Source organism: Nycticebus coucang, chromosome 6, assembly GCF_027406575.1.
Source record: "Nycticebus coucang isolate mNycCou1 chromosome 6, mNycCou1.pri, whole genome shotgun sequence".
Classification (NCBI taxonomy): domain Eukaryota; kingdom Metazoa; phylum Chordata; class Mammalia; order Primates; family Lorisidae; genus Nycticebus; species Nycticebus coucang.
The window spans coordinates 116087184-116106602 of record NC_069785.1 but is presented as its reverse complement, the minus strand read 5'-3'; the positions used below and the strand labels follow the sequence as shown (position 1 = coordinate 116106602).

General features: G+C 40.0%; 1 protein-coding gene across 1 annotated transcript; it reads left to right on the top strand.

The window, feature by feature from the left end:
- The first annotated feature begins 784 nt into the window (after window positions 1-784).
- BTG4 (BTG anti-proliferation factor 4) lies at window positions 785-18043 on the top strand. Its single transcript, XM_053594715.1, has 6 exons — window positions 785-931; window positions 4715-4934; window positions 13812-14010; window positions 14432-14569; window positions 15112-15310; window positions 17544-18043. The coding sequence occupies exons 3-6, from the start codon at window positions 13838-13840 to the stop codon at window positions 17721-17723; spliced, it is 690 nt and encodes a 229-aa protein (XP_053450690.1). The 5' UTR covers window positions 785-931; window positions 4715-4934; window positions 13812-13837; the 3' UTR covers window positions 17724-18043.
- Window positions 18044-19419: the final 1376 nt, after the last annotated feature.

The window sequence follows — 19419 nt, the reverse complement described above, 5'->3', positions numbered from 1 at the left end:
CATCTTTTTCTGATACATACATATTACATACAGTGTCTATGGCCTCTAAAATGTTCGTGTTTCTGTTGGCTTAGAACTTGATAAACAGGCAATGGGTGACATCAGTTTATCCCAATATTCAATAGCCCTCTTCCTCCAAACACATTGATCATATACAGGCAGCTCATCTGGATGGATTCCCAAATCTTTTTACCTGGCCGTGTGGTTAGTGATTGGTACTATTAGCAATCAGCTAACTACACTGCCTAGTAACTAGACTCAACAGAAAAAAACTGCAGTCTCAAGCGGCTGCCCCCTCACGTGGTGACAGGCCAATCATCCGTTAGGTTGTAGCTCGCTTTAGTTGCTGGCTTGGTGAATACTCCACTAAATAATGAAAAAATAGGCAAAGTGAATCACAGCACACAGAATTAACCGTTACAAGGGGATTTTCTGCAAGCACTTTCCATGTCTTTCTGTCTTAATGCCACTGAACTTCAGGCATTTCGCTTTCCTGGCACGAGATTGTTTCATCTTTTGCTCCCTGAGGTAGCTAACGATTTCCGAGGGTTTCCTGGCACTTCCACAACCAGCTCGCGGAGTCGGGCGCAGGCTTCTCGGCTCCCAGGCTGCGGGCGCCGGAGCCGCGTGTCCTCCCGGCCGCGCGGGGGTGACGCTGTGTCTTGTTTTGATGGCAGTGGAGTTAGTGATTGTAAGCAGCACAGTACAATCAGCTAATTACACTGCCTACAAACCGAGCACCGGGCGCCCGCGGCTGCAGCTCCCCGACGGTCCGCAGCGCCGACTCGGTGTGCCCGAGCGGGCGGGCCGCGGGGTCGGGGCCCACCTCGGCCCTCCGCTTTTCCTGGGGCGACGCCCGACAGTGTCTGGGCGCGAGGCCGAGGCCAGGGTCCCCGAGGACACCTCCGGACCCGCGGGGCGCTCTAAGTGGGTGAGCCGCGCCCCTGACCCCAGGTGACCCCCGGGAGCGCTTAGCCTCCCCTTTCTCCGCAGGCGCCCGCACCTCGCGGGACCCCCAGCGCAGATTCCTTTCCCGGACCCAGCTCCCACTTCCCTCTCCTTGCCCGACCCGCCTCAGGAAACTTCTCTTCAGTTCTCGGCCCAAATCCTAGGGGAGGCTCAGCCAACCCCGTGCGCCCCGCAGCTCCGAGTGGCCGAATGACCGTGGCCGTGGCTGCCCAACCGCCCTTGGAACCCCGCGGGCCGAGGGGGCGGGGCGCGCGCGCGACGGGGCGGTGGGGGAGGGGCACCGTGGGGGAGGGGAGGAAATTGCGAGAAGGGGCTGTGGGCGGCCCGTAGGGCCTCCAGGGAAGAGGCCCAGCAGCAGCAGCACAGATTCTTGAGCAGTTTCTCTTCCTGGGATAACAGGAGGGGTACAGAGATCATCCCCTGCCCGGTTCCCCAAGAAACCTACAAACCCACCGAGTTGTCATTCCCATTCCTTCCTGGGAAAACAGGCTCTCAGGTACCTCAAATTGTAGGTTTGAGTTTTATAAATGGAGGTAGGCCTGGGTAGTCTCTGACATGGAGGAGGACTGCCTTGGAGAGGCCCATTTTGCACCCTAATACTCCTTGAGGGCCATGCCGTGAGGTGAAGGTTGGATCTTACAGTCAAATAACAAGCTAGTCAGCTTGTTAGGTCAAAGCGTGGCGGTCCTCTTGGGTCAAGGCCACAGTTTGGTACTCCCAAGGTCCACCTTAGGCAAAATTAGTTCTACTTCCAGCACATAGTTAAACCCGGCTGTATGTTAATAACCTAAGGTCTCTCCTTCCACCTTTCACACAATCTACATGGTTACACGAAGTAAACACACGATGTTTACCATTCAAGACGGAGTATAATAAATTACTAAACTTAGTAGACTTTACTGATAGAGAAGGAGGGCTGTCAATGAGAGCTGTAAGAAGTAGGTCCAGGAAGGTTCACAGAAGTCAGGCTGGAGTGGATCCTGGAGGCAAGATTAAATTTGGATATTCAGGGTGAGGGAGGCCTGTGGAAGCCAGAAAAACAGTGACTTGTGACAGTTACATTTTTCCATTGTCACGGTTCCAGTCTGATGATGTAGATGTGTTCGTGTGCTTTGGGGGTAGGTTGGCCAAAGGGAACAGCTACCGAGGATTACTGGGCGCTCTCTACTGATCATTCTTTCCCATACTCCTTTTCCTTTATGAATGAAACAGGAGAGGGCAGGAACATCCTCCTTATCTTCAATTTATGGAACTCATTTGGAAGTACGAGTAAAATATGGTCTTCACGGACCCAGGGGGAGCACTCATCATTGACCAGAAAGGCTTAGTTCTCAATAATTTTCCACAAAAGAAAACTTTCCAGCCAAAGATGGATTCTCTAAAACCAGCAAAGTGGTCTTATAGATGCCACTAGTAACATGAATAGGGGCAGATAATCTGAATCATTAAACACAAATTCCAAACTCTTGCTCTTAAAACACCCAAAGAACTTCCCAAGGATGTTTAAATTATAGTGTTATCTAGCCATATGAAAAATAGCACTTTTTTTTGCCCTGTGCATATTTTGTTCTGAAAATAACCAAAATGAAGAAAACCAAAGTGAAGTATCAAATGCACAGTACAAAAATTTTAATTATAAAAATTAACTTATAACATTAAATTATAAAAGATGGGTCATTTACAACTATCTTGTATTCAGCCTAGCTTTGGGAAAGGCACAGTGTTGTAGCACTGTTACATAAATCATTCACATGTATTTAAATATGCATGCGCAAATAAAAAAAACCTCCATGCCATTAACAATATGCAGACTTATAAATCTTGGTTAGCACATAAAAACAATTTTGTTCTTTCAGATTGTTAGTCGTTTTTTAGCTAATGCCATATTTAGTTCTTCCTCCCAATTGATCTTTTATGATTATTATTTGCATCTCAAAGTTCTTACCTCAGCTGGATTGCTGCCATCCATGTTGCATTAGATGCCTTGAAAATTAGTTTTCAAAAACTTTCTTCCGAGGTCATAAAAAGTAAGGAAAAGTCAAATATAAAAGTCATGAAGATGCAGCATCTACTGAAATAATTTTCTGAAAATGCAGTTTATTTTTGTATGTAGTACAACAAAAAAAGTTAAATCTTGACAAAAAAATGTGTGTGGCCTACTTCTATTTGGAAAAAAAAAATGCCGTTCTTAAGGTTGCTGTTGATCTGGCTTGCAGTTACTAGAGAAACTCCAAGGATCTCATTCTCTTTATGGTTCATGTCTAGGCATGCCTGGAGACCAGGGAGACCCATGATTTAATCTAAGTAAGAATGCTTGTGGTGTTTAAATGCCCAAACAGAAGATTGCATTTGTTTTAGACAGCACCAGGAAGGTACCTTTCAGGGGAATTGTTTATTGTTTTAATGTCTGGATTTTTGGTGATAGGGAGATAGGAAAGGAACTCTGAGGAGAGGAGGTGAGATTGGTGATCAGGAAGAAGCTAAGAAGAATACAGAAAACCAAATGCCTTCTGCTTTAGCTCTGGCAAATTTATATTGGCTTAATTTACAAATCACAGAAGATTAGAGTGATGGGAATTGGGAATTACAAAAGGAGGAGACAAAATACTCCTTCCCTTCCCCACCGTGCAAACATATCATCTGCACATTTCCTCTCCCCTGCAGCTTTTGAGGAATGTTGTCAAGGGAAGAAGTGAAGAATCAGACTGATTAGAAATTACTGAATTTAACAGCTTCTTTTTAAACCTGCTTGTTAAATGTGTATTTTCTCTTGGGAAATAGAAAACCATATTTTTGTTTTTACATAGAGCAATACATGTCAGATTATCGTATTAACATTCATGATAGTATACTCAGGGATTAGTTTGTGTGTTGACCAAGACTAAACTGAAGTCAATTTAGTGCCTTTGAAGTACTAAAAAAAAAAAAAAAATCAATAATCTATTTATTAGAGGATATTTTCTTTTGAGCTACAATGAACTGCCAGCAGTTTTTATAATTCTGTATTTCTGGTTCCATTTCATTATACTCTAATGAGAGAGGAGTGTTTATATTTATTGATTGATCAATGCCAGTTACTTTCCATAGAGAAATGTTGAACTAATCTGTCTTTTAAGTAACTCACAAATAATCTAACAAAATAGGCTTTTAAAGTTGCTGGAGCTCTTAGTTATGGCCTCAACAGTAGGGGCAAACACATTGCATGTTTTCCAACTTAAGAGAACAGAATCTCTAGAGATTTATATGGTGAGATAGACAATTTGTATAGCTAAGTAATTAATTAATATAGTTATCTTAATTATAATATACAATACAAATAATATATATTCTGTATATATATTATGTAGTAAAATAAATACAATATATAATACAAATATAGGAGAACCACTGTAAGTTGACCACCCAGGGGACTATACCAAACTGGTCAACATACAGAGGTAGTCGACATAAGGAACTAGGCCTATTATGCTGATACCTACATGTGGTGCATTTCTGGTCTATGAAAATTAGGTCAATCTAAGGAAGTGGTCCATGCAGTGTAGTGGTCAACTATGTAGGTTCTACTGTGTATAAGTTAATATGAATACAATATTTAATATTATTAAGATGTTAAGATACGTGTTTACATTATCTATTCTGTTTCTGTTATAAGTAATTATAATGTATTACTATCAAGATGGCTATATTAAAAAGTGCTTTAGGAATCCTGATGACTAATGTAAGCTTTATTATCGCCAACATTTAGAAAAAAGAAGAGAAAAATTATCAAATTTTGGAAACAGAAAAGGCTATGTGGAAAAGATGGAATCCAGCTGAGTCTAGAAGGAAAAGTGCAACATAGACAAAGAGGGGATGTTTCTGGGAGCAGGAGCTATTTGTGAAGGAGAAACATAAACAAATTCATGAAGACTGTGATATACGTGGCCAGCTGGAAGACCAATGAAGAAATAAGATTAGAGAAGCAGGTAAGCGGGATGAACCAGGGTGGACTGTAAAGGTTAGCCCAGGGAGGGCTCATCTCATTCTGATGGAGGGGCCCTCGCGGTGTACACTGTGCTATTGTGTGAAGATTAATTAAGTAGCATAGATTAGAAGAGAGAGAGACAGAGGAGATTATTTTTACCAAGTCTGGATATGAAGTGATGTAGAAAAGATGGGATGAATGAGATAGACTTTGCAAGGGAAACTTCACAGGACTTGGTGACTGGTTTGAGTGAAGAGAGAGACAAGGTCAACTTCCAGATTTCCACCTCAAGTAGAAGTGTTGAGGGGGCACATCCAATCAGAGAGTAAGTACGATTTTGAGTCTCATTTAGTTTAGTTTTGGGAAATGAAGAATATTGTGGTGGAGTGGAACTCTGGGACGAGACCAGAACTGAGACAAGGCAGCAGGTTGTGAAGCTGTGATGTTGAGGTCACGCGGACAAACAGGTTCTCCAAGGCGGTTACGTGAGCTTATTCTTGCTTGAGTTGCCAGCACCTGCTGTGGTTCAGCCAAGGTGCCAGAATAGGTGAATTGAAAACAGAGTGAGGAAAACAGAAGATTCAGGACCAAATCTGAGAGGATCCCTCTCCTCTTCAGAGGCTCCAGGAGGAAATAAATTTTGAGAGGGGTTAGCCCACCAGCAGCAGCAGAAGAGAGGCCTCTCACTGTCTTAAACAGGGTCCTTTATACAGATAAACTCAGAAGAAACTGCTTCATCAGCACCCCAACATCATAAGGTCTGGTCAGTAGAATCAGCCACAGGACAGCATATGATGGGATTGGTTCCATAAGAATGTTCTTTATTTATTGAGTCAGTGACCAATGTCCTTTTCCAGGCTAGAACTGAACGGATTCACTTTCCTGGAGTCTGCCCACCGGGAATCAGCCTCTTTCATTACTCAGAAAAACTGCAGGTAGATTTTAAAGGTTCACAGTAATTTAAGGTTTCAGTACACCTTGCTAGTAGTTTGGATGGTCGATTGAAGAAAGTTTATTCTCTTTAAGAGCTCTAGCGTATGTTCTGTGAAGCCAAAGGAGAAAATGGACTGATTATTCTGTTATTTCATTTGCAAGAATGAAAATATTTGATGCCATTCTTGTAAGCATCATGCTATCTCCATTTATTCTTGTTTTTACTTCCACCAACTTCATTTGGAATGTAAACCTTTCCCCCACCCCAATATATTCTTTGTATTATATATTATAATTAAGATAACTATATTAATTAATTAATTAGCTATACAATTTCCTTGAAATACACTCCTTGGATGTAGAGGAAATAGAGGAGTTTATCTTGTCCTCCCCGCTTAGCTCATCTATAATTTGTTGAAATCTCAAGCACTCTTACTTCCTGGGTAAAATCTTCCTTGGGGCCTTTAGGCCATTTGATCCCTTCTCATCTCTAATCTCTTTTGCACTTAATATAGTCATCTACAATTAGTATCTGTCATTAGTAAGAGAGAATTATTTTCTTATGCTCTAATTGTACTTTGAATTCAACATTTTATTATAATGGTATAGAGCAGGCTTTTGTTTTTGTTTGTTTTGAGTCAGAGTCTCACTCAAATGCCCTGGGGTTAAGTGTCCTGGCTTCCAAGCTCACAGCAACCTCAACTCTTGGGCTCAAGTCATCTGCTTACCTCAGCCTGCCTACCGAGTAGCTGGGACTACAGACACTCACCACATGCGCAGCTATTTTTTTTAGAGGCAGAGTTTTGCTCTAGCTCAGGCTGCTCTCCAACTTCCTGAGCTCAAGCAATCTGCCCGCCTGGGCCTCCCAGAGAGCTGGGATTACAGGCTTGAGCCGCCACCCTTTACAGCAGTATTTTCCAACCGTTTTTTATCTATGGCACACTTGAACCTATAGTTAAACTTTGCACACTTAAATTGGGTTAATATAAAAAATCAAAAAGAAGAATGTATTTACTGTGCTTTGAACTCCTTTTGAAAATAATTTAATAATTTAAAAAAATTTTTGCAGCACACTGGTTGAAAATTGCTGGTGGAGAGTGCTATGCAAACAAACGTTTTCTTAGATTCTGAATTATTTTTCATGGATTATCTTGGTTTGTAACTTGAAACATTGGGTAGATGTGTAATATCTTTGCCCCTTCCTTTGTGAATGCTCAGTAATGCACACGGAAAAGACAACACAGGACAAAGGCTTGTAGCAAAAACACTCCCATAGTAACTTTGCAAAAAAGAAGCGTCATAGAGCATAGTTTAAGATTCATTTAGTTTATCAGTAAATAAGTTTCACTCAGGAGATTAAGCCACATTAAACTTTTTTCTTTTGGGGGTTACATCAACATCGCATAGCTGTAGATTTTTATTAGGTAACATTTTGGGATATGCAATTTTCTTTCAGCAATTAATCTAACTTTCTTTATATGTGATTTGACCATAATGGGATTGAGTTTACTTGTGGATGGTAGAATCAGTTCATTCTTATAAAATGGCGCTACTTTCTTGCTGTTACCAAAAGAATACACTTTCTTTTAGAAGTGGAATGTTGCTAAAACAGTATGTTTCACCTCATTAGCAAAGACATTCATTTGCAAATGAATAAGCGAAGGAACCTAGGGAAGTAACTTGTAGTTCAAGGAAGGGGAACTAAAGAAATCAAATTGGGCCTAGTGTAAGATTGATTATTACATCACAAGTCTGGCAAATTTAGTATTCAATTGAGATGAGATTTTAAAATTTCTTTGTCTGTTTCTAAACTTCTATGAGCAGAAGTATTTTAGTTGTATAGGTAAAGTTTGAAACCAAGAAGACAAACCGAAACCAGATTTTCAAGGTTTACCTTTATTGATGAGCTTTGGGGTTTGATTCTACCTTAGTGATCTCCCTGAATTCCCTCATTCTCAATGAGGAAATGCAGTTGTAGAAACTGTGACTTGCACAGAGTCATTTCAGTCATTATTGTGTTTTTATACCATTTGATTCTGTTAGAGGTGTAATAAGAAGGTAAACTATATCTATGCTGTTCTCCCTCATTCCACATGGCCTCACCCAGAGCTGAATCCCCTCACCCAAACAGAACACCATCCTGTTGTTCCACTGTGAATAACTTCCCTAACATTTTCAAAAAGAAATCCCTGAAGGACAATGTTGTAAGCAAAGGAATAAATGTCTTATATCGAGAATTTTGGACATCATCCAAGATTGCTGGGAGAGTTGTTTATGTCTTTCTACTTAAATCTGAGATTGGCTTAGGCCTAGCCCAGGTTGGACTTTCTGCTGGATTCGAACACCCTTTCAGTGGACATGACCACTTGGGTATTTAATGCCATTGAAAACTCAGTGTACCTCAATTTGAATTAATCACCATTTTACCCTGGCTTTTCCACTGAACTCCTTAATTCTTTTAATGATAACGTTAATCTCTTGGTTACAGGTGCTTAACACTTGGAGTTAATTTTGAGCATCCCATATGTCAAACTCTGCATCCAAGTAGCCACTTGTGTACACATTTAATTTCCTCCTCTAGATTATAAGCCTCTTAAAGGGAAAGGTGAATTTTGTTTTTCTTTTTACCCCATCCCCACCCACAACACTTAGTGTCTGTGTAATAGGTGGGCAGTGAATAGTCTCTGAGTGAATGTTAATTAAAACAGAGGGTGTAATTGTCAGTACCATAAAGGTGGTGATTTAAATAAAGTGTTAAAGTCATGAAACACAGGTAACCAGAGGAAATCTTGCGTGATATTTAGTTTCTATTTGATTGTTCTCTCCTGAAATCTAAGTACATTGTTATTCTACTGTTGTATTCATAACTTCCGAGGCCTGCCTGGGCCTGTTGCAGAAAAATAATGTTAGGAAAGGGTTTAAGACCTCATCAGCTAATGTGCTTCACCAACTCAAAGTGCAGTAGAACGGTATGTCATCCCGGAAGGTGAAGTAAAGAAAGAATTATTAAACATGGCACCACTTTAATACTGTGAATGCAAACAGACCATTTAGAAAGGAAAAGTGTATGTATTTGCTAATGTGTATGTTGCCTTTAGTTCAGAAGCAAATTCTATTTCAGCAATAGGTGGGGAATTGTCCAGGTTTTCACTTTTGTCCCTTTTAACATATGTTTAAAAAATAATCTTTGCAAAAGTTATTCCAGTGAATGGCTAGAAAAATGAGAATGAATTATGTAAATTTGTCATAATGTGCTCTGTTAAGCTTAAGGCATTATTAAGCAATCAAAAGTGTGAAATGATTTTAAAATCTTGATAGGTAGGAAATACCTGTCTTAATGATTTCTACTTTTGCTGCACATTAGAATCACTTGGGGAGTTTTGTAAAATTCTGATTTCCAGGTTGTCAGAATGGCTGGGTTTAGAGGTAGCAGGCAGGCATCCATATCCCAAGGATGATTCCAACGTGCAGCAGTTTGGGAACCCCTACAAATGAGAAATGTATCATGGACAGCTGAAATCATTAAGATACTGGGGACATGGAAAGTAAGGAAAGTTTTTTATTTATTTGTTCTGAGTATATAATAGGCATTTAAATATTACTGAATTGAACTGAACTAACTGTAATTCAATCTTAAATAGTATCATTCTTAGATATCGAGACATTCAGCCATCCATTTCAAGTGTCTTTGAAAAATTTTGATAGTTTACGTATTCTAGGGGTACGTATGCTATTGCTACCTGTATACAATGTACAATGATCAGATCCAGGTAATTGGAATATCCATCCCCTCTCTACAGCTATGATCTAATGAAATATGATACATTTAGCTGTAGTGTTGTAGTTTTATACTCTACTTAACCTACACAGCATTAGACAGGATTTATAATAAAATGATAAAAATAAAATTATTTATTTATGCTTACCAATAAGAAAGGCCACCACTTTTTGAGCACTTTATTCCAGGCACTCTGTTAACTGCTTTGTATAATTTTATAATTTAATCTGGGCAAGAACCCCGGGAGACAAAAGCGGTAGTCTAGTACTAGTAGTGATAACAACATTGACGTTAAGAATTTGTATTACCCTAATCTATTTATGGAGCACTTACTGAGTACCAGGTGCTGTTCTAGGCATTTTACACTTCTCATAACAACCGTAAATAGTGGGCACTGGTAGCGTATCTCTTTTATAAAAATAAGGAAATTAAGGCACAGAGAGTTAAATAACTTGCTAGGCCCCACAAATTGAGGTACGTCTAAAGGCAGCAGTCTAAGTCCAAAGCATTCGTAGGTCCATTTCTTTTTCTCTTTTTCTTTTCTTCTTCTTTTTTTTTTTTTTTTGACACAGTCTCAGTCCATCACCCAGGGTAGAGTGCCAGGCCATCAAAGCTTATAGCGACCGCAAACTCTTGGCCTCAAGTGATCCCCTGGCCTCAGCCTCTCAAGTAGCTGGGACTACAGGTGCCCACCATGACACCTGGCTAGCTTTTCTATTTTTGGCAGAGATGGGGGTCTTGCTCTTGCTCCTGCTCCGGGTGGTCTTGAACTCCTGAGCTCAGGCCTCCCAGAGTGCTAGGGTTACAGGTGTGAGCCTGGCCAGTAGTACCTTTCTTACCCCCTTTTTTACAGATGCAGATCTCGAAGACTAGAGAGGTTGAGAAACTTCTCTAGATTTCTAGTAAGCTACAGGACTGGGATTTGATGCCACAATGTTGATTTTATAGCTGATTTCTTAACTACTCTGCTGTACTGGCCACCCTGTAGGTTCAAGACCAAGTGCTATAATACTTTATCTATTGTAATCTACCCCCACCCCGACTACATTTCAACCCATTCCTCATCCCCTACTTTATTATTTTTAGCTCTTTTATTTTATGAGGTTATATGTACATGTATTGAAAGGCATACATTTTAACTGTGTAGTTTTTTTTTTTTTTAATTTCAGACTGATATGAGGGTAAAATGATCATGTTTGTTAGGTAAAGTTATCTTGACAACAACTCCTGAGGTCGCTGTTGTCCCTCCCCTTTAACAAACAGGAAATTTGCCCAAGGTTAAGCATAGTGAATTGCACTTTACTGCCAGGTCTGTCTGACTCCAAGGCCCATATATATATATATTTTTTTTTTTTTTTTTTTGAGTCAGAGTCTCAAGCTGTAGCCCTGGGTAGAGTGCTGTGGCATCATAGCTCACAGCAACCTCTAACTCTTGGGCTCAAGCAATCCTCTTGCCTCAGTTTTTCTATTTTTAGTAGAGACAGGGTCTCACTTTTGCTCAGACTGGTCTCGAATTCATGAGCTCAAGTTATCCACTCACCTCAGCCTCCCAGAGTGCTGGGTTTACAGGCATGAGGCACCGTGCCCGGCCCAGGCCTATATTCTTAAACATTATGCTACTCAGGAAGAGAAAGATGTGACAAAATGATAGCATTAGTGAAAAAGAGTTGACCGTGACAAGTGATATGATGCCCCTGTGGACAAGGTGAATTGCCACCTGAGGCTGAGGTGGCAAGGCAGCATTCAGAGCAAGGGAGGCCATGGTCCCACACTGCTCTTTGTGGGTGGGGCAGTCCTGGGGCAGTGCATGCAAGTCTGAGCCCCACACTTTTTACTTTTTTTTTTGTAGACAGAGTCTCACTTTATCGCCCTCAGTAGAGTGCCATGGCATCACACAGCTCACAGCAACCTCCAACTTGTGGGCTTAGGCGATTCTCTTGCCTCAGCCTCCCCAGTAGCTGGGACTACAGGCGCCCGCCACAATGCCCGGCTATTTTTTTGTTGCAGTTTGGCCAGGGCCGGGTTTGAACCCGCCACCCTCGGTACATGGGGCTGGCACCTTACCCACTGAACCACAGGCGTTGCCCTGAGCCCCACACTTTTTAGGATTACTCACGCACCTGGAACTCATCTGGATGTGAGTAGCCAACAGGTGAGCTGAGTAATGTGTCTATAGGAAGAACTGCTAAAAAGCTGAGAATATTTAGGTTCTATAAAGAGATGACTCGAGGGTGGGGGGGGCACCGGCCCCATATGCCGGGGGTGGCAGGTTCAAACCCAGCCCCGGCCAAAAATTGCAAAAAAAAAAAAAAAAAAAGAGAGAGAGAGATGACCCAGGGGAGGCTGAATTGCTACATCATCATTTGGTGGTAGATGTAATCTCTATTGTTCCAGAGGGAAAAACTAGGCTGCATATATAGAAAATCAGAAGTAGGGGCTGGGTGAGAGGCTCGTGCTTGTAATCCTACCACTCTGGGAGGCCAAGGCTGGCTGATTGCTTAACCTCTGGAGTTCAAGACCAGCCTGATGTAGTGGTGTACACCTGTAGTTCCAACTATTTGGGAGGCTGAAGCAAGAGATTGCTCGAGACCTAGAGTTTGAGGTTGCTGTGAGCTGTGTGGCCACTGCACTCTACCCAGGGCAACTGAGTCAGAAAGTGTCTCAAAAAAAAAAATAAATAAAATCAGAGGCAGATTTGGCTCCATGTAGAAAGCAGACTGACTGGTATCTGGAGCATCCTCCTTGTAAGAGAGCAAATGCTTTGTCATTGAAGAAAATGAATGCCATTAACCTGGATGCTAAAGGCTTACGTGTGTGTTGATCAGGTGTTGCGTGTGGTTCTCACCTGTTAGTGGGTGTAGGAATCACCTGGGAGGAACTTGTTAAATACTGATTCCCAGGCCTTACCTTTACAAAAATCGTTCCAGCAGATCCAGGATGAATCTGCGTTCAAACAGGCAACCCAGTGAGTTCAAACCAGGTAGGTGGTTACTGATCCACCCTTTGAGAACTAGCAAAACTAGAGAAACACCAATCTCTTTCATTTGTTCTACAAATAAACATTTAGGTAAAAAAAGTGAAGACTTGGCAGAAAAGCTGATGACTGTTCAAAAAAGTTGTCTTAGGTTTTGTAAAAGATCCAAGACAAAATTCTTTAATATGTTAACAATTAAAAATGGAATTATTGGAATGTAGAATATTAGGCTATCGAGGAAGGCTTGATTCTTCCTCTGTGTCATGAAGATAAGATTTTAATATCAAAATACACAAATCCACTTTGAAAAATTTTAAACACTTTAATGAGCCTTCTACTTTGCTCCTTATGCCAAGGAGCAATCTAATGGAGAGCTGGAAAAAGCTCTGTGGTTATCCTAATGGACGGCACCTGTGTCAGGTGAAACACCCCCCCCCTCCACCCCCCTTGGCCTTTAGGGCCCAGGCATATATAAACTTCAGCCTAAGATTCACAAACAGGTGTGGGCAAGAGTTGGAAGCATAAAGTTGGTCTTCTAACTCTGGTCCACTTTTTGTGGGGATAAAGAGCTTTTGTTGGTAAGTATAATATATACTCGATTAATCTTCAAGTGTGCAACTTGGGAGCCACATTTCAGAATTACTTCTTTGTCACCAATCTTGTGACAAAGAAAACTGCTGTTGCAATTTCATCTCTCATGATGCAAGAAAAATCTATAAGGAGACCTATAAGGAAACCATTGAAAGGAAGCAAGAATAAATTAAGTAGAAATAAGGGTTTAACTTATTATCAATATGTATATGATTCAGAATTACTTCTGAAATGTTTTGCTGTTTGTAAATGATGATTTAAAAAGTGGTGCTTGGTGTAATTTACTGTCTCACGTTGGGATCTTTTTTCACTTAAGTTGCACGATGATGTTTCATTTATTTCTTAAGTGTTTTAAAGTTAAAAAAATTTTGTGTTAGAAAACCTTTAAAAATGAGCTAATTGAGGAATTGGAGTTCATGGCTGTTTTATTGATAGTGTTGTGTTTATTTATAAATAATAAACTAAGGATTTCTTTCTAGAAAATTGTCTTAAGCTTGAGGTCTATAAAATTTCCCAGTGGCAATCATATATATATTGATAGTAAGTTAAACCCTTATTTCTACTTAATTTATTCTTGCTTTCTTTCAATGGTTTCCTTATAGGTCTCCTTATAGATTTTTCTTGCATCATGAGAGATGAAATTGCAACAGCAGTTTTCTTTGTCACAAGATTGGTGAAAAAACATGACAAATTGAATAAACAGCAAATAGAAGACTTTGCAGAAAAGCTGATGACAATATTGTTTGAAACATACAGAAGTCACTGGCACTCTGATTGCCCTTCTAAAGGGCAAGGCTTCAGGTGAGAGTTAGGGAGTGGTGTGGGAGAGGGAGGGAAGCAAGCAATGAGCATCTGCTAAGAAGTTTTTTATTCATTTGTTTGACCGTGGACTTGAAATGAGATGTCGTAGATGAGAGCAATGGAGCAAACCCCCTTATGTGAAGTGGACTAAACAATTTCTAACTTGTGTTTGCTGTGAAAGATGAGCTGTGAATATCTGGTGAACTAATTATATGACTTAAGGATGCAACTCACATTCTGAGGCACTGTATGGAAAGCTGGTTACGTCTTACTCTCGCTTGTAGGAGTGGGTGGAGGCAGATTAGGGGCAGGTGGGGGTGGAGTGGGGACTGTGCCTGTTAGAGCAGTATGCCCAGTGTGATTCTCGGGCTGAATCCTGGCGTCACAGCTTCATCTCTTTTTCCTTTTTTTTTTTTTAAAGGTGTATCAGGATAAACAACTACCAGAATAAAGATCCCATTCTAGAAAAGGCTTGTGCTGAGAGTAATGTGGATTTTTCTCAACTGGGCCTTCCAAAGGAGATGACCATATGGATAGATCCCTTTGAAGTGTGCTGTAGGTGAGTAATCTCACAGTGTGTGTGCTCCATGGCCCCTGGGAGTCTCAGGTTACTTAGTCAGCTCTGTACACCTTTGATGCCCCAAAGCTTTGGTTAATAGCAAGGATATTCTTGGTTAAGATTTTAGATGCAAACGTCTGTTAGATAACAGACTTCCATTAGGTGTGGAGCCAAAGACTTTGCAGAATCTTTGAAGAGTGACTTTAATCAGTGCCCCCATAGCAAACTGTAGACTTGCAGCTTTAAGCATTATAGGCAGTATCAGCAAGGGAGAGGAGATACCAACCATGGGGCAATTCTAGACCATTAGTTGAATCAAAAGAAACTAATCATTGTCTTTTTCTGAGCTATTAACCAAAATGGCTCTTATGGAATATGCTCACTCATTATAACAGTATAGTAGCTGAAGGTCCTAATGTCCTTCAAATTTTTAGGCCTATCCTATTTAAAATAATGTTTTGCAAGTTAGTGTATTAAAAGATTAGAGATAAAACTTGGATGAAGTTGAGTCTTTAATACTTAACATTTCTTTTCCTACTTAGGTATGGTGAGAAAAACCATCCATTTACAATTGCTTCTTTTAGAGGCAGATGTGAAGAATGGGAACTATATCGACAAATCAGTTATGCTGTTAATAGAGCCTCATTAGACTACTCCTCTGCCACTTCCTCTGATGAAGAAAGTGGTAGCAAGGAACTTCGCATCATTCCTAAAGTCAGCAATCCGAAGAGCATTTATCAGGTCACGTGTGTTCCAGTTCTTCCCTATACTGCTCTCTAATTTAAAAAGAATGTGCTCAGTGTAAACAAACAACATGGAAAGAACAAAATCATAAAGGAAAAAACCCCACAATCTTAGTATTCTGGCAAAGCTTTGTCTGTCTCATACATACACACGCCCCATGCTTTCCTTATAGTTGGCTGAGTTCTTAGGATCTATACGATCTTCGGTGGTCCTATTTTTTCTTTTTTTAATACAGTACAGTATTTGAAGGCACACAATAGGTTCTTTCCACTTAGATTTATTGAGAATTAAGTGTTATGATTAGTGGGCTTTTCTTTTGGTCCATCAAAAATCATATGGCATTTATAGAAAACTTGGAATATTGAGGAAAGGTCAAAGGTCAATCCTGCCTTTACAGCAGTTTTAAAAAACCTTTTTTTAAAAACTACAACTCTTGGGCGGTGCCTGTGGCTCAAGGAGTAGGGCACGGGTCCCATATGCCGGAGGTGGTGGGTTCAAACCCAGCCCTGGCCAAAAATCACAAAAAAAAAAAAACAAAAAAAAAAAACTACAACTCTTGAAAGATATGAATATATAAGAAGTTTCACAGAATAATACTTTTCCTTAGTAGGAGTCACTTCCAATTAAATTTAATTGATTTCAAGCACCTAAATTCATTTGTGACACATAGTTAGAATAACACTGATCTAGGGAGAATCTGTTATTTTGTATGTGTATACTTGTTTGTTTTCTTAATCACTTATAAGAGGTTAAAGCAATTAAATTTTTAGCATTTGAATATTCATTTGCTTCCTTTGTAGTTTTATTATTGGCAGACATTCTAGATTGTTCCCACATTGTCATTTTTTTTTTTTTTGGCCGGGGCTGGGTTTGAACCTGCCACCTCCAGCCTATGGGACCGGCGCCCTACTCCTTGAGCCACAGGTGCCGCCCCCACATTGTCATTTTTAAAAAGTTGATAACTTATACAGTGATGTCTGAATTTTAAGTTATTTCTTGAGATTTGCTTCTCAGACATGGAATTACTCCTGTATTGAGTGTGGATATGTCACTGGCTTTAAATATGTGCCCAGAGGACCATATAGAAAGTGATATTTCTTTGTAGTCTCATTAGCTGTATGTAAAAGTGCTCACTTTACCATTCTGGCTATTTTCACTTAAAAGCCAGAATTTAATAAAAATGATACCTATCTAAAATAGTATTATTGAAATTAGATGCTTCAATCACGATGTGTCCAAATATTTTAGCACTCACTGTCTTACGGATTTCCTCTTCTTCACTCATTCATTACTTGACATCCTAATGTGTAATTTTAGTCTCCCCTGAGGTCAGTATTTCAATCCTTTGTCGTAATACTGGCACATATTTTCCCTCCAGTTCAGCGGTTCTCAACCTGTGGGTTGTGAACCACAGGAACTGTATTAAAGGGCCATGACATTAGGAAGGTTGAGAACCACTGCTCTAGTTTCATAACTATGCGTGTCTGGGTTCTATATAGTTCTTTACATATAATAGTTCAAAACTATCTAGAGAAATACAGTAAGTCTTCAGCATCATGAACAGCAATTTCTATTTATGATGCTGAAGACTTTATTGGAAGACTTGGAAACAGCAATTTCAAATAAAAATATATAATAACTGTTTTTCTCAATATTATAATGAAACAGGGTCATCTGAGGACCTGCTGTCCTCCATTTCACTTAAAGTTAGTTTTCAAGATGCTATTGACTAGGTTAAGTGAAAACTTAACTATATTTGCCCTGAATTCTATCGCTATGCTTAGAAAGCTTGCCTTCCATCTGTAAACCAGATCTATAATCAACTCTGTCTTTTACAGCAAGGTGTTTTGTGTGGTCCATTAAACACCTGTTATCAGTCAACTGGATGCTTGACATGGGCATTTCTAGGTGTTGGCCTCAGCTTTGGATTGGGCTGGCAGGAGTGGGGGGTGAGGATGGAAGGGGGAAGGACCCAAGAATATACACAAATTTGAATAAATGCATTCTTAAAATTTTTAGTTGGCTTAAAGAATTGTGTATGCAGTGTCTTGTTTTTTACCCCTAACCCTGCACCAAGTGCTAGTGAATTTCCCAAAGGTGGTTATCTACTTCCATTTCTATCCATTTGTACTCCTCGTGTTTTTTGAAAGACTGAACTTCTGAGTTATGGTTCATAAGTTAGTTTTTATCTTATTAGAAATCTTCATACTTTATTTTTTATTTTTTCCAGGTTGAAAACTTGAAACATCCCTTTCAATCTTGGTTCCAAATTTCCCGCAAAAAGAATGTGGCGGATGGCCGTGTGGGCCTCCTGGGAGGTACTTTTCAAGCTGTGCACAAGCAGCCTAAGTGTCAGAGGCCTGCAGTGGGCCGGGTGGACAGGTACCACTGGGTCAACGCCAACCGATGACGAAGAGTCTGGGCGTGTGGTGGGGGAGCTCACAGGGGCGGCTTTTTTCTCTCTAAAATGAAAATGAGTCTCAGGTTGAGAGGCCCACGAAACAGAAAAAAATGACCATATTAGGAACTAGGGTGCATAATGATGAATCCTCTCACGCAGATCATGACTCTGTTCTTAGCTATACCTTTAATTCTTACTTGATTTTATATGAAGTTTTATGTGCTACTGATGAATGTACCCAGTAAAGTAGTAGAATGAAGATATTGACCTGTGATAAGATTCAGTGCTGTGAAAAGTAACAGTTAAATAAACGTACTGTGTTTTTAATACCTTCCTAGTTCAGTTTGTTGCAAGAAAAATTTTAAAAGTTTGTTTCATTTGCTTTGTTTTTTAAAGTAGAAGAGTGGGCTTGTTGCCTGTGGCTCAGCCGCTAGAGCTGGCAGGTTTGAATCCAGCCTGGGCCTGCCAAACAATGACAACTACAACCAAAAATAGCCAGGCATTGTGGCAGGCACCTGTAGTCCCAGCTACTCGGGAGGCTGAGGCAAGAGAATCACCTAAGCCTAAGAGCTGGAGGTTGCTGTGAGCTGTGATGCCACGGCACTCTACTGAGGGGCAACATAGACTCTGTTGCAAAAAAAAAAAAAAAAATGTAGAAGAGTGATCCTGACATATAGTATTTTGGCTTTTACTTTATTACCTGCTATAATTGTTCCATTTCCCGAGTCCAGGAAGAACTTGTTTTGAAAATTACTTGTTTACTGAGAAATTTCTTTCTATATGTGTCTTTTTTAAACATTTGGTTTATTTCAAAGACTTTCAAAAGATTAATTATTGGGTGGCACCTGTGGCTCAAGGAGTAGGGCACCGGTCCCATATGCCGGAGGTAGCAGGTTCAAACCCAGCCCCGGCCAAAAACCACAAAAAAAAAAAAAAAAAATTATTGACTTGGTTTACAAAAGTGATATGTATTATAAAGAATTCAAGCTAAGCAGTAAAACACACCAGCAAGAAAAAAAAAGTCCCTGTTACCCAGCTAGGAATGACCATTTTTTAACGTGTCCATCTTGGCAGCCATCCTATGTAAATTCACGTATATGTAAGACAAGCAATTTGATTAAAAAAAAACAAACCACACTACAGGAGCTACTTGTTAAATGTCTGAATGTAATTTTACTTACCTTAGCAAAACAAAAATACTCCTAAAATGAAACTGAATTACTAAGACATCTTTGAGCTTTTCTACCAGAAGTATTTTATTAAGTTTTCTCTAGAACTAAAGAAAAAAAGGAAATCATCAGGAAGCTAGAACAGTCTTTAAAATTCTATTCCCCAATTTTATACACTATTGGTTACTATACCAGTTGTAGAAATTGCATACATCCTTAATTGTTTCTCCTTGTCCTGTGTTTTTTTTTTTTTTTTTTTTTTTTTGTGAGACACAGTCTTGTATGCTGCTCAGGTTAGTGTTGAACTCCTGGCTCAAGTGAACCTCCCAGCTTGGCATCCCACAAGTGCTGGGATTACAGGTGTAATCCATAGCACTGGGCCCCACCATTTTTAATGGCAACATTTAACATTTATGTACTGTCCCAAGACAAATATTTCTATAATTTGTTATAGTTCTATATTTAAATGGAGTCAGTGGTCATCTCTACATTTAAAATATGGTTCATCTTTGAGTGGATTTTATTGTTAAACTTTC

Bases quoted from the DNA above. Each gene is read 5' to 3' on its own strand.
- BTG4 (XM_053594715.1), top strand. From the start codon at position 13,838: ATGAGAGATGAAATTGCAACAGCAGTTTTCTTTGTCACAAGATTGGTG. The intron at 14,011-14,431 runs GTGAGAGTTAGG...TTTTTTTTAAAG, and splicing joins TCTAAAGGGCAAGGCTTCAG to GTGTATCAGGATAAACAACT. The intron at 14,570-15,111 runs GTGAGTAATCTC...TTTCCTACTTAG, and splicing joins CCCTTTGAAGTGTGCTGTAG to GTATGGTGAGAAAAACCATC.